Raw genomic sequence first — 13,877 nt, forward strand, 5'->3', positions numbered from 1 at the left:
CTTGGAGCTCTGATGGCATCTTCTCTGGCTGTCGTCCCATTGCAGACCCAGAACAGGATGAAGCTGATGGCGGACAGCTATGACGAGGACCACCACCATTACCACCACCACCACCACCACCACCACCACCGGTCTCCCGGGAGGTCGCAGCACGCCAACCACAGGCCCTCTCCCGACCAGGTCAGTTTCCTTGCCTCTCAGCTCTGGGACCCCTTTTACCCTTTGGATATTTTAAGGTAAAATAAATAATCCTCAAGAAATAATAAACAGCATAAAGTGATACGTTCTTTGAACTGAAACTAATAGCTTTGGTATTTATTTCCATCACTCAAGGAATCTAAATGTTTTCCTTTCTCCTTCCTCTCGAAGGTTCTGTCTGTTCTTGCTTATGTTATGCGTTTTCTTTCCTCCCTTCCTTTCTCTTTGCAGAGATATGTAGTCTGTTGCTGGCTCGGCATCTAATAGTGGGTGGCTTTGGAATGTCTCTCTCTCAGAGTTTTGAGAGACAGCGTTCTGTTTCCCCGAGCTTGCCAAGCAGAGAAGCCCTGAGTTTACTGAGCACTTTCCTAGAAAATTCCTTAGTGATGCAAATTAGCAGGGCGGTGAAACAGTATGAAGAGAAGTCAGTTTTGCTTGCATTTTAGCCAGTGGACTCGAGGGGTCTGGTTTCTTTGATTTGGACCCTATCGTCTCCCTTGACTAAGTCAAGCAAGATAAAGAGGGATGGAGAAAAACAAAAACCTCCTGTGGTTTTCAGTGATATTTGCACTCACCCACCAAATGCAAAAACTATTTACAGTATTTAGTATTCACACTTTCGAAGGTGAATTTCATAGACAGTTTTTAATTAAATGCAAACTAGCCAGATAATACAGTCAATATTAGCAGTATTTTCTCCTTTATTGTACTATGACTTCTTTTTTTTGATGATCCTAGTATAACCTGTGCAATAAATTTCAAGGGGCATGGGGCCATAGGTAATGGGTTAGAACCATGTGGATAAGTGAATGCTTTTGCTGTGTATTTCTGCATATGTGGTGGGGGTGCTTATTGGAATTACCTGTGTGAAGAGGGGTTTAATCATTTGCTGGAGAAGAATATGCTTAGGAGGCCCTAAAACCTTTTTTTGAATGGCTCTGTATCCTTTTCACCTCATGTCACTGGCCTCTCAGAAGAGAAGTTAAGACTGTGGGTATCCAGCATGTTTTACCAGGAGTCCAACTCCAGGGAGAGCCATTTGTATAGTGCACAGCATGACGAATGCTTCCTGAGATTGTGCAGTGAGGTGGCCTTACTGCACAGGAGGCTCCCCGCCCCTGCCCCCAGCTCGGCCCTACCCCTTGTACTGGGAAGCATTTGCCCTCGGAGACCCCGACACTATAGGTGCAGGACATCTAGGTTTCTGAAGCCATGTGCAGAAGGGCACCAGTTCCTGTCATTAGCTCTAAAAAGTGGTTCTCAATTTCGAGATCAGCACAGTGGAGAGAGAGATTATGTCATTTTCTTGTATGTCTATGATTTTGGTTTGGGTTTGATCTGGTTCTATTTATTCAGTTCTCATCCATCACTACCACCACCTCTCCACACTCATCCGCCTGAATGCCTGGCATCCTGTTAACTACTCAGTCTTGGGCACATGCCTCTTTGCTCCTTGACCACCTGCTGTGAGGAGGAAGTGTGAGGGGTTATTGGTGCTAGAAAGCCCCTTTAGGCTTTTTCCCAGAGAGACAGAAAGAGAAAGCGCTGTAGGGGCAGAAGGAAGCCTCTGGAACCAGACTGGAGGAGTGGGTCGCACAGGGGTCTGCTGAGAACCAAAGGGTCTGTTGCATCAAAGAGACACGCACGCTGATCCACGCTGCTGGGAAGAGGGCGCCAGGTCACAGTTACCTGCCTCATGAATGATGTTTCTTACAAAGGCTGGTCTCCTGCTGCTTTCCCAGAGGTCTCTAATCACTAACTAGAGTACTTGCGTGCTTGGCTGAGAGGGTGTCCTAGGGCAGGAATCAGTGCTTGGGGGCAGCACCCTTCCCAGGGCAGTCAGCATTCCCGAGGAGCGTCCGGCTAAGATGCACCGTCAGGACCTCTGATGCACCCCTTTGTCACAGCTGCTCTTAGGAAGATGGGGCCGCCTGCACTCCCGCGTCCCCATCTCAGTGACCATGCTGAGCGGCCCATGGCTGCAGGGGCAGACAGCCTCTTCCTCTCCTAAGATGCGGCATCCAGGCTGCTAGAGGAGGGCGTGAGCCAACCAGAATCCTGCTGCTGGTTATTCTCTCATTCAAGGAGTGCCGGGAGCACACGTTCCCTGCCAGCGCTGTGCTGGGCTCGGACAGAGTGCCACAGGCAGGACAGAACCCCTGCCTTCCTGGTTTGCTGTCTAGTCCGAGGCCAAAGTCTGGGGCATCCGATCTGTCGTTCATTTTTTTCTGGATCACGTTAATCAGAACATGACAGATAAAGGTAGTTGGAACATGATTAGGGGCCCATGACTTAGGGGCTTACTCTGCAGGGGGGTTCACTGTGAGATGAAATACCCTTGACCAGAAGGGTAATTCTGTGGCTTTGAATTGGAGTCAGCACAGCCGTAAGGGTGTCTCACACTCTTTCCATTCGCTAGGCAAGGACCCCCGGTGTCAGTGACGTGGCTCCAGTGACGGAGATGGAAAGGTCCCCTGGGCTGCTTCCCACGGACTGGGGGTCCCAGGTCCAGGGCAAGGATGCTCTACCCTGTCCCGGAGATTTGAGATTCATCACCCCCAAAAACTCATGAGTGAATGTGCGCGTTACTAGGAAACTAAGTCCCAGAGTACAGCGGCATCACGAGGCTGGCAGGTCTGTCCCAGTTGATTGACACTCTGCACCTAATTGTGTAGCATGTGTACTAATATGCATGGAGCGGAGCCACTTCTTAGCAGAAAGTGACATCCTTCTATCAGTGCGTGATGACAGTAGGGTCTGAATAATGGATGCATTTGGGTGAGATTTAAAGTAAATGTCCATAATGTACCCATGCTAGTGGAACTCACTGAAAAGGGAGAGGCCTCTTCCATCAGGCCCCCGAGTACTGACTTTCCTTTGACCCTGGGGATTAACCAACAATGTCTTCTGGAAAAGGGGCTGCAGAATGCTGACATTCCCTCTTGAGCTTTATTAAGAGATCAGAACACGTGAAAATGAGGAAAAAAGATCAGTTACTTTGCTGCTTTTCCAGATAAACTCATTTTTTCCCTGGGAAATTCAGCTTAAGTATTGGCAGGTACTTGCAGAATTAGATTATTGCTCCATTTCTTCCCTGTCCCCAATTCTGTCACTATGATCTTGCTTTCTCCTTGGGAGAAACTGAACCTGGGGGTTGTAAGTCTAGACTAGCATGTCCTGAAGTAACTTTTGGAACGTTAGTCCCACGAGGAATGTCTTGAAGCAAAGAGTCAGCGGGCAGAGGGTTTGGGGGGAGTGCTGCCTGTCATTCTTCAGGCTTGGAGAGACTTGGTACAATTAATAGATCAAAGGATCTAAAAAGTCACAGAGGAATGAAAGCTCTCCAATTGTATTATCCAGCATTTCCCAGACTTATTTGGCTATGGAATCTTTCTTTCCCCTCTTGTTTTCAAGTAACATCTGGGCTCTGAGAAATACTGTTCTCATAGTAGCAGGCAAAGACAGAGACTACTTGGTCTGAAACTTAGCCGATCCAGTTTCCAGCAGTGTTTTTGATCAGTTGGTGGAGTTCTGAGGCAGTTTCCCCTGTGCTTTGCATAGCAGGAAATGAGAGTGTCCCTTCCTTCCACTTCTTGGGACACCTTTTTAAAGGGTACAATATCTGAGAATGGGTTAACCCACCCTGAACCCCAGTAGCACTGAACTAAGGGACCCTTATAAGGACGAGGGCCCAGGAGAGCACAGGTAATCATACACAGCCCCTTCAGGATTGAGAATGAGGGCGAAAGGGGAAGAGACAGTTTGGAGAAGCCAGTGGGGTGTGGCACTCCAACAGCCTAGACCCCTGGCCTGGAAAGGAGCAGGTAATATAGTTGGTGACCTGTGACCCCCCCAGGATGGTCATGGCCATCGACTGCCCAAGCAGAGCATTCAGACAAACCCCAGTGATGCCTTAGGAAATCCTTCAAACCAAGAATTGGCACAAGGGCAGGCAACCAATATGTCCCATGACACGAGCTGCTGGTGAGGTTTGAGAAACAATGAGGGCCAGAGAAGAAATGGAACATGCTGGAAGCACATCAGCGATTTATTTTAGTGAAGACTGATTCTAGAAAAGCCAAGCGCAAGCTCGACTTCTCCTAAACGCCCTCTGTGCTTGTCATTTTCAGAACCTGCCGTTTTCTTTACGTAGCCTCTGTCCTTGTCTTATCAACCATGCCAAGTGTTTTACTATTTTTCCAGGCAGCGTATGATTTTTATCGTCCCAGGAGAAGTGTACATCACTAATCTCCTCCCAGTGGCTCAGTGTGAGCTGACCCCATACATAAGAAAAGCATGGCCTCACAGTGGGATCCCCTCTCCAGCCAACTCGAAATGCCAGGCCTCATTCATGCTGCCTTTCAGCGTCCAGGGCTCATGTTTGTGTCCCTCGGTTTTGGGTTGAAGGTTGAGTCTTTAATGACCTAGATCCTACCGCTTTTTGGTGCAAAATGCACTTCCACTTTTTAAAGCATCTGCCATTCTGATTCCAATTTGTAAGGACGTAAATAGCCAAAACCTAGACATAGTTGGACCAGAAACCCCAGGATAAGTGGCTACTTTCCAAGCTCAGAACTTACCTCTCCTCTCCCTCCTTATTGAATGAAAATGCTCACTCACAGGAGTTGGGAGAAAAAGCTCAAGGGATTTTGACGTGAAGATCTTCATCTCCCATGCCAAATTTAAATTTCACATTTTACTTACTGAAATCTATTGGAGGGCCACAGAGTCCCGGAGCATGGAGGCATAATACTTAGTAAATTGATTATAGAAAAATTAGGTTCAATTTTATGTTATATTCATACTCTCTGTCCCATATAACAAAGCACATTCACACCTGTTGGGCCCATAGTAGGTACTCCATGAGTGTCTGTTGAGTGAGTTGTTCTCAGAGCACCTTCAGGTAATAGGAGGGGCAGACAGAAGTATCCCCCAGTCCAGATAAAGAAACTAGAGCTAAGAGAGGTTAATTATCCAGAGTAACTCACTTGAAATTGAACAGGCCCACAGCAGTGTGCATGGGTGGCAAACCTCTCTGGGTGTCAGTGTGAATGTGTCTGTGCAACCACGTGTCATCACTATGGTTGCGAAGCTAGAAAATCAAGTTTCTCTAGAGTGCAAATGTGCTATTCCCTTTCCCACCGAACTGTAGCCAATTTTACCGTTTTATTTTCCAAAGTTGAATTCAAATGTCATCTCACCAGCTCGCCTTCCATTTGTCCCAGCTTTTCGTTGTCTTTATTTCCATTCTTCTGTTGTGTGACTTTCTTCCTTGCATTTTCCCCCATTTCCCCTGCTCCCCTTTACTCTTCCCGATCCTTGCTGTCCCCGTGCTAGGGAATGTGCAGCTGCCTACAGTTCTCCTGCCGTGGGATCCCGAGTGCGGGGTCCGCAAGGAGGGGGAGCCTGGCACAGAGAGGGAGGGGGCTGCTCTGGGCTACAGGGGGCCCTTGGCAGTGCGCTCAGGAGCCACATCCCCCTGTTCCCTCACTCACGAGCCTCTGCACACATCAGGGCCTGGGGCCAGCCAGGACCCCCGGAGCAAAGCAGAGGATGCTTCAGTTGTGCAGTGGCTGCCTCAGCTCAGCCAGGACTTGGGGAGGACCTGCAGATAGCGGCCTGACTGTGACAGAAGCCGGGTTTTCCATTCTGCATCCTTAACTCTGCTAAGCTTTCCCTAGATAACTGACTGCCCTAGTCCTAAATATTACCCACTCCACTCAGGAGTTTCCAGAGTCTGTCTATAAACGGAGTGACCTCTGGTCCTTTCTCATTCATTCCTGCTTAGTGGGTGGCCCTGGCATGAGTTGGCTCTCAGCCGAGACATGAGTCTGTGCCCTTGGACACGTTTCAGAGCTCTGAAAGTCCACGTCCATTTTCTGCTGAAAATCCTCATAGATTCTGCTTGAGACACATGCTGTTTCTCTATAAACCATCAAAGACCAGCTCCCCCAGACCTAGATTTGGCCTTTTCAAGCTTGTGCTCATAAGACAGACGTATCTAAGGAAACGATGCCAGTGACCACACCTGTGCTCTGCTTCAAAGAGGCTGCAGCGCCCCCTCCCTGGGCTTTGGGATTTCTGCCTCCCAAACAGGCCCCTCTCTCCCCTTAGAGACAAAAGAGCCGTAAGGTAGAGTGTGCTCTGAAATCAGACACGGCCCTTGCCCTGTCACTGTCCCACCTCTGCACACCCCCGAGCCACCAGCAGGTGCTCGTGGACAGAATTAGTCAGTGTCCTGCAGCGCATTCCCATGGAGGGCGATCTCCTACTGTCCCTACAGTCGGGCCCTCATCGTGGGGCGGGGGCCGGAGGTGGCGACGACATTTCCCAGCCCCCATGTGCTTCTTAGCCCCAGATCTGACTGTAAAATGCCCTTGCTTTTCTCCCCGTCCTCCTCCCCAGGACCTGCCTTTTATGGGTGGTCAACAGGGAGCTAGTACGGTGTCGCTGTCTCCAGGGAACAAAGGGGTCGCGGCAGACACGCCCCCACCCCCGCCCTGCCCACAGCCAGCCAGCTCGGGGGCTCTTGGGCTCCCCTTGCCCTCAGCCCCTCGCTGTGCAAGGCCGGCTGGGGCTTTGTGATGGATGCTCCGTTCTCCCTGCACTTTTACCAGCAGATTAGCTGAAGTACAGCCCTTTGAATCCTAACAAACAGACGAGGGGTTTCACTTGCTCCATTGCCCCCAGAAGATGGATTCTGTATATAGAGTTGTGACTCCTAGCTCTTGCTTAGGGAGGGGGGAAAAAAAAGGAATTTATTTTATGTTTTGAGGTTAAATGAATGTGGGATAAATGTATACACAGTGTCCTGTGTGTATATATGTATGTATCGCTGTATGTCAGATGAACCGAGGACTTTTCCACATATGGAAGAATTTCTCAAGTTCATGTTTAACTAGGAATTTCTCTCCCTAACTTCCCCCGAGTGCATGTTTGAATATACATTATGTACACATATATGTGTGTGCATAAATACATTTTCATGTTTCTTCCATAGAAGAAAAATCACTGCGTATTGGAGCTTACGAAAGTATAAGGACAGAACAACTGAAAAAACAGAAAACTCTTAGTTCCCCATGACAGTAACCCAGTAAGAAAAGTTACCTTCTTAGGTTTTTAATGTCAGTTTCCCGTCCAAGTTTGGAAGCCTGAGGAAGAGACGATGGAGTTTTTTTGTTGCTTTGCAAATCTAATTTCATGGCCCACTTCTTAGAACAAGTGTTGGGTTTGGTTTCATGTGGAAATGACGCCTTGACATTTAAAAGCCCATGGAGAAATCTCTCACTGGGCTGGCGTTTTTTTGAATGGGAGAGGGGTTCAGAGATTTCCTGGGCCAGCCCTGGCAGAATCAGAGCCCACCATACCCTGGGGTGCATTCTGAAAATAAATCTTGAGTGCTACCTGCCTCTACTCCTTTGCTTAAAAAAATTAATTAAAAAATTAAGATACAGTTGATCTCTCATAACGTATTCGTCTTAGGTGTACCGCATAATGATTTGGCCAATGTAGATACTGCAGAACAAGGACCGCAGTGAGTTCAGTTAACATCCAGCAGCAGGCGGAGTTACAGTTTCTCTTACGTGGGATTCCTCAGTTCTTTTCTGATACCACTTGGATCACAAGTAGATTGGAACACGCCGTGTGTAAAACTCAAGAGATTAGAAAGGAAAAGCCCATGGACGAGGAAGATAGCCCGGCTGCCACTCGCCTCTTTATCAAAGACGTCTCAGAGTCCCCGATGTCCCACGGAAGCAGGAGCAGGAGGAGGGCGCGGTTGCTCAGCCGCGGGAAGTCAAGGTGGCAGTTTATTTGCTTGACTTTAAGAGCAGAAACTGGAACGACCCTGCATGGCGGCTGTGAGGCCACAGGTGAAGAAGGAAGTGAGGACAGACACGTCCCCTGCTGTGTTCCTCTGTCTGCAGCTCTCGCTCACCCAACCACGAGGAGGCCCGGGAGGCGCTGGGCCTGACGCCGTTGCTGGGAAGCAGGCTCCGCACAGGACAGGCTGTGAGCAAAGCTCTCAGATACGGGTGTGATGTCCGCCCCGTGCACGTAGAGCATGAGGGTAGGATTTGATAACACCCTGCCAGGTAGGGTCTGCATGTGTGGGAAGAAGGCCGAGCTGCTAAAGACATCAGGCTCCTCCTGTTAGCAGAGGATTTGCCCTTAAAGGAGGTTTGAGCCCATAGAAGATTTCAGTCTTACTCTATTTGGAGTAAAGTCCCCCCTACTTTTATTGATACCTTGCTTTTCAGCATTAGGGTTTCATTAAGAGATTCGTGGCAATATCTTTTGAGTCAGCAGGGTTTTTCAGACCCAGCCTGCGCTCCTCGGCCGGTAGGTGTAACTCGTCTTGGCGACGTCGGAGGGCTGGCTCCTGGGCAACTTGCTTTAATGCAGCTACATTTGTCGAGGAGGCAGTGCGTCAGCTCCCACTTTGAACGGAGGTGGCCAACCTGGAAACGTCTGGAAGCAGGGAAGTCCACTTTCTGTTGCTAAACACCATTGCCTCTGTTCTCTTCTTGAACGGATGTAACAAGGATCGTGTTTGGCTTACATGCTCCAGGCACCTGCAGAACAGCAGAGGAGAGAGAGCAGGAAACGATCCTTTCTGCGTATGCCGCACACCCGCCAGTTCTGAAAACTCCCTTCCTTAACAGACAATTGCATTTAAAAAAATGTTTCATCATCTATATGTTGATTTGAATAAACTCCAGCGTTGAACAGTGCAGAGTTGCTAAAATACCTAAGGACAGTTTTATATACTATCAGATCCTTTTCACACATGCTTTTGCCCTTGGCCTTAGTCCTTCAGCAAGTAATTTGCTATCAAACGCTCACACGAGGGATGGTGTGCCCAGTTACCTTTGTATATGTTTGTAATGCCTACAGAGTGTTTTAATTCACATCCTCCAATTTAATTCACACCTCAACCCTATGAAGCATCGGAGTCAGGAAATGGTCCCTTTTTCTTTTTGAGGCAACTAAGGAAATGAAGAGTCAGAGGCTAAGGGACTGGGTTGCCCACCAGCCAGGGAAGGGCAGAACCAGAATCCTGTCAAAGACAGAATTTTCACTGTGTTTACTAAAGCCGAGCGTGAATGACTGATGGACGAAGAAGCCGGTATAAAGCCCGCCTCCGCCCGCACCCCTTTTTATGGCTGCTTCTGGCAATGGCTCAGCTTGCAGCAGATGTTGATTTTAGGCTCCAAGATAATATTTTTGGCCAACGCCGGGCCTCCCAGCCTCCCTGTCTTCAGCTGGGCACCTTGTATCTTTTAGCTGAGAGCTGGCGCCGTGAACCAAAGGCCTGTTTGTTAGAGTTACTTTTGATTTGAAGGAAATAGAACACTAGTTTCTTCAAGTCTTTGGACAATGATTGTCCAAGAAGTTGAGAAAATGCCCAGAGGTGCTGCATTAGAAGTGAAGCAGAAAGGCCCCCAGGCCTCTCTAATGTCCACAGCGGCTCGGCAGAGAGGGCCTGCTGGCCGCCCCACCCAGGGTGTCTTGTGAGGGGACGTTGCTCTGAAGAACCGAGCGAGGCGGCACGTCTAGCCTCCGTCTCTGCCTTGAGAAACATCTCGGTGTGTCTTTTAAAACATGGGCATCTCCCGTCATGGTTTCCCTCGGCCAGAGATGGGCAGCTCTCACCACCCAGGCCCCAGGGAGGTGGCCAGGAGGGCCAGAAGGGGGAAGGAAGCCATTCTGGGGAGAAGCAAGTCAACAGCATCTTGGCGACCTAAGGACTTCAGAACCCAGGCAGCCTCCGCTCCCAGAGTCGTCGAATCGTTCGGAAACACGAGCACCCATCCTCCGTACTTACTCATCCGGAGTATTTGTTAAACCCCCACATCTGAGATGTGAGCCGTGTGGAGGGAGTGAGGGCCATCCTTCCCCTCAGGGACCTTGGAGTTTGTTGGGTTACCGCCCATGCGCCCAGAGAAGGACAGCTGCTGTTTGCACGCGAGGTGCCCTTTCTCCTGTGAGCCGGAGAGATGCGACCAGAGAGGTCCGTCCACCTCTGAGCAGGGGCTGCAACAGCTTTGGCCATGCAGAGTCCAGAGCGCTTCTGAGCTGAGCTAAGCAGAGCCAAGAGATGCCTTTGGGGTCAAGATGAGCCTGTTCTTTCTGTGGCTTCAGAGCCCCATGTTAGAGGGCTGTACCTTTGACACATGGCCCCGGATCCCCAGCTCCCGGCCAGGTGGCCTTTAGTGGGCGACCTCATCTTCCTCCCGGAGGGCTCCTCTCCATATCTGCACAAAGAGCCTCCCAACACTTGTGTTGTGGGTTGCGTGGTGAGACTCAGTGAGGAAATGCAGAAAGCTGCTGCACTCTAACCTGCAGCAGGTGCCAATAATACCTGCAGGCTTGTTTCTAGACCAGGCCAGAAATAAGCTAACATTTCTCTTTAAACAGAGCACAAAGCAGGTATCTGAACCTGGATGGTACTTTCCTAATCTTTGGGGGAATTTGTCTTTAAATGGGCCCCCCCCCTCGAGGCTGTAACAAGTACAAGTCTTATAAGCTGCTCCTGACCTCATCACCTGAGCAGAGACATCTGTCCGTGGGCTGAGCATTCCAGGAGGCAGGAGAGGAGAAACACACAGATGGGGGCTGCAGAGGGAAGACTGGGACTTGACCCTTAGAGAAAAAGTACTAGTGCTGTGACGAGGCTCGGCGAGCCTGTTTTCCCTGACACATGTGTCTGGCTTTGCGGGCTCTGGCAAAGCCTGCATTTGGAAATGCTAAGAGGAGCTGCTTCGGTGGGACCCAGGCCCGGGGCATGGCATAAATCCCACGCATTGTTGATGTGCGGGGGCAAAGTTCACAGGCTCCTGGTGCTTGAAGTTTTCAGAAAGTGTTGGAGAAGCCGTGAACTGAAGTCGGTGCAGGGATGTGTCTGGTGACTGTCCGCCCAGGCCCTCTGATAACCAGGACAGCCTCCCACATGGAAGCCAGGTCGACCTTCCTGGCAGAGAAAGCCAGCTAAGTTCTCCCAGAGCAGTGACCTGATCTGGAGGTGACCCTTCCATGCTGTCACTCTCATTTCCAGCTAGGACAGGTATGATAGTGAGGTCCTGTTAGCAACCTGGTCCTCTGATTTCAAGAAAAAAGCTGGCTATCAATTCAAAGAGAGTTGCAGGTCTTTTTTTTTTTTTTTTAAATGATCAGTGATGGGCTGGGGCTTACCTGCTGGCTGAACCCAGTATTTCAAAATAGAGGCCCATTAAAGGTTTTTCCTAGGCCCTTTATCGTGTCCTGTTATGATAGGAGCATCTTTGCTGGGGATAATAAATGCCCTCCACAACAGCAAGTCTCCTGTCTTGTCAGCCATGACTGAGTCCCTTTGCCCTTCGATCTTGTCATCAGCATAGGCCCCTTGAGCAGCCCATCTGCTGAGGAATTTTGTTCTATCTCAGCATTTGGAGAATCCCATTAGGGCCCAGCATCTGGGGCTGTAGGATTTCCATAAAGGTTTCATATCATCTCTGGAGTGATAGAGACATCCTGAGGTTATCTGATAGGTTTTAAGACAGTGTCTCTTCAGACTTTGCCAAGCTTTGTGGTCACTGTGCTCCGGGCTTCAGGCCACCTTGAATGTTCCTGTCCCCAGATGACTGATGGATTCGAGGCTGTCTTCGCATCTGGACATTTTGGCAACTCCTGGCATAGCGGTCATCCCGAAGGACACGCAAGGGAGCAAGCCGCAGGCAGCATTCCGAAGAGCCCCTGCAAAGGAGCTTTGGAAAAGAGAAACAGACTCTTCCAGGCCTGACAGATGCTTTCGAAAACTCCAAGAATTTCTAAAATAACTTGGCATGAAGTTAGGGATCCAGTGACATTTATCTGTTTCTTATTTGGGGGTCTCCAAATCTACATTTCTGGACAGTAAGGTTGCGGGCAAGTGAGTATTTCCATACAAAGGCGCAGGCAGTCCTGGGTCAAACAGCTGCGAACGTTCGGAAATTCTTGGAGCTCCCCATCTGATTGCTCCTGCATTTTTGTTTTTTTATTCCCCAAGAAGACACTCACTGTAACCCAGATCTCTTGGTGATTAGGGTCAAGTCATGTTTAAGCTTTGAAGATTAGAGACACCAGAAATGGCCACCACTTCCTTTTCTATTTTCTTTTAAAATTTTTAAACTTTAGAATGTAAAAACTCGGAAAAAAAACCTTAACAGTATTCTGAGTTTGTTAGAGGCATTTATCCACATTTCTGCCACGTTAAATGTTAGCAAAGTTTATATTGGATTGTCATATTTCTTTACTTTATTCACCAGCATACAAGACGTCAATCTCAACATCTGGTTTTTAATAATTCTCGACATCTGGGAGCTCCTTTCTGTCCCGTGGTGGACAAGGCGTAGTGATATTGGCAGTGTATATTTTCAAGCTACAACTCCTGTCTGTTTCAATCATAATTAATTACGCCTTCTTCATAGATTTAATTTGCTAAAAGTGATTTGCATCAAACCACATTTCACTGTTAAGAAAATAGTGGTTGATTTTGGGGGCAGTGGCTTTCTTTTTTTTCCTCCTTTCTTCTTTTTAAAATGTAAAAGCAGATCTGAACCAAACTGAGTGTACCTATGCTGTTGGGTTTTAAATGCAAAATGGAATAAACTGCTCTTCAAGGATGGTGATTTTACAACCATTTAGAAGTGGTAAGCAGGGGCCATAAGTTGCATTTTAGGGGAAACCTCCTATTTCGGTTCTTGACTTCGGCAAATCATAGCATCTCTCTGTGCCTGGAGTTTTCTTACAGCAGAGACATTGATGGTCAAGAACCTTTTAATTGAAGGTAGGGCCCTCCATCCAGAGAAAGTACTGACGCATCCACCCACAGCATTCTGCATCGGCTTTCCAGGGATTCCTAGGTCCCGAAACCCATTTATGGATGCCTGAGGGTCCCATGCTGTAGACTTGACTCCTTTATCAGCATAAAAAGGGACATCAACTTCGCTTTCTCCAAGGAACTGAGGGGAAGTTTAATGAATGTAAAATGTGTATCTCTCAAATTAGGTGGGGAAAAGGGAAGTTTATTGCCAGGAGCAATAATAATTAATATATTGATAAATAAATATACAGGTAAATTTTATATAAGAAGACCCAGCCAAAATGTACTTTTTTTTTTTTGCAAGAATATTCCTATCATAACTGTCAATGCAAATTCATGCTGAGTTGTCTAATTCATACTCTGCAAATCACTGGATGACTCAGACCAGTTGGGGATTGTTAACCCTTTGTGGGCCATAGACCACTTTGGTGAGCCCTCGTAGACTCCATATGATTGAACCTAATAATACAACAGCTTATACAATAAGAATCCAAATAGTTGGAAAACGCTCCAAGTTATTTTTTTCCCCCCTATTTCTGGTTTTCAAAATAAAGAAGCAAGTCATGGCAAAACCTGGTTTCATTGGGGACTTATTCTAACACATAGCATTCAAATTATGTGTGAGACCAGGATATACACCATTCAGTCTTCCACGCTTTGTTTCCATCCTTGCAGCAAAAAGTGAGAACTCTTATTAAAAAACAGGACCTTGTAATGGCAGATACACACCTGCCTTCAAAGATTCAGTTTTCTCTGCCCATTGGGCATTTCACTAAATGAGGAAAGTGGGTGAGCCATTCTGGAAATGTTTTCAACAACAAGAATTCAGACCTAATAA

General features: G+C 48.1%; 1 protein-coding gene across 7 annotated transcripts in view; it reads left to right on the forward strand.

The window, feature by feature from the left end:
- The window catches only part of ERC2 (ELKS/RAB6-interacting/CAST family member 2), a 784,528-nt gene that overhangs the window by 620,181 nt on the left and 150,470 nt on the right, over positions 1 to 13,877 (forward strand). For all 7 annotated transcript variants that reach the window (XR_008991907.1, XM_057486391.1, XM_057486398.1 and 4 more), the window contains one exon: positions 46 to 180. Coding sequence is in view for 6 of the 7 variants with exons in the window: in XM_057486391.1 (XP_057342374.1) it covers positions 46 to 180 (135 nt within the window). In the remaining variant the exon portion in view is untranslated. The remainder of the gene's footprint in view (positions 1 to 45; positions 181 to 13,877) is intronic.

This window comes from Manis pentadactyla, chromosome 1, assembly GCF_030020395.1.
Source record: "Manis pentadactyla isolate mManPen7 chromosome 1, mManPen7.hap1, whole genome shotgun sequence".
Taxonomy (NCBI): domain Eukaryota; kingdom Metazoa; phylum Chordata; class Mammalia; order Pholidota; family Manidae; genus Manis; species Manis pentadactyla.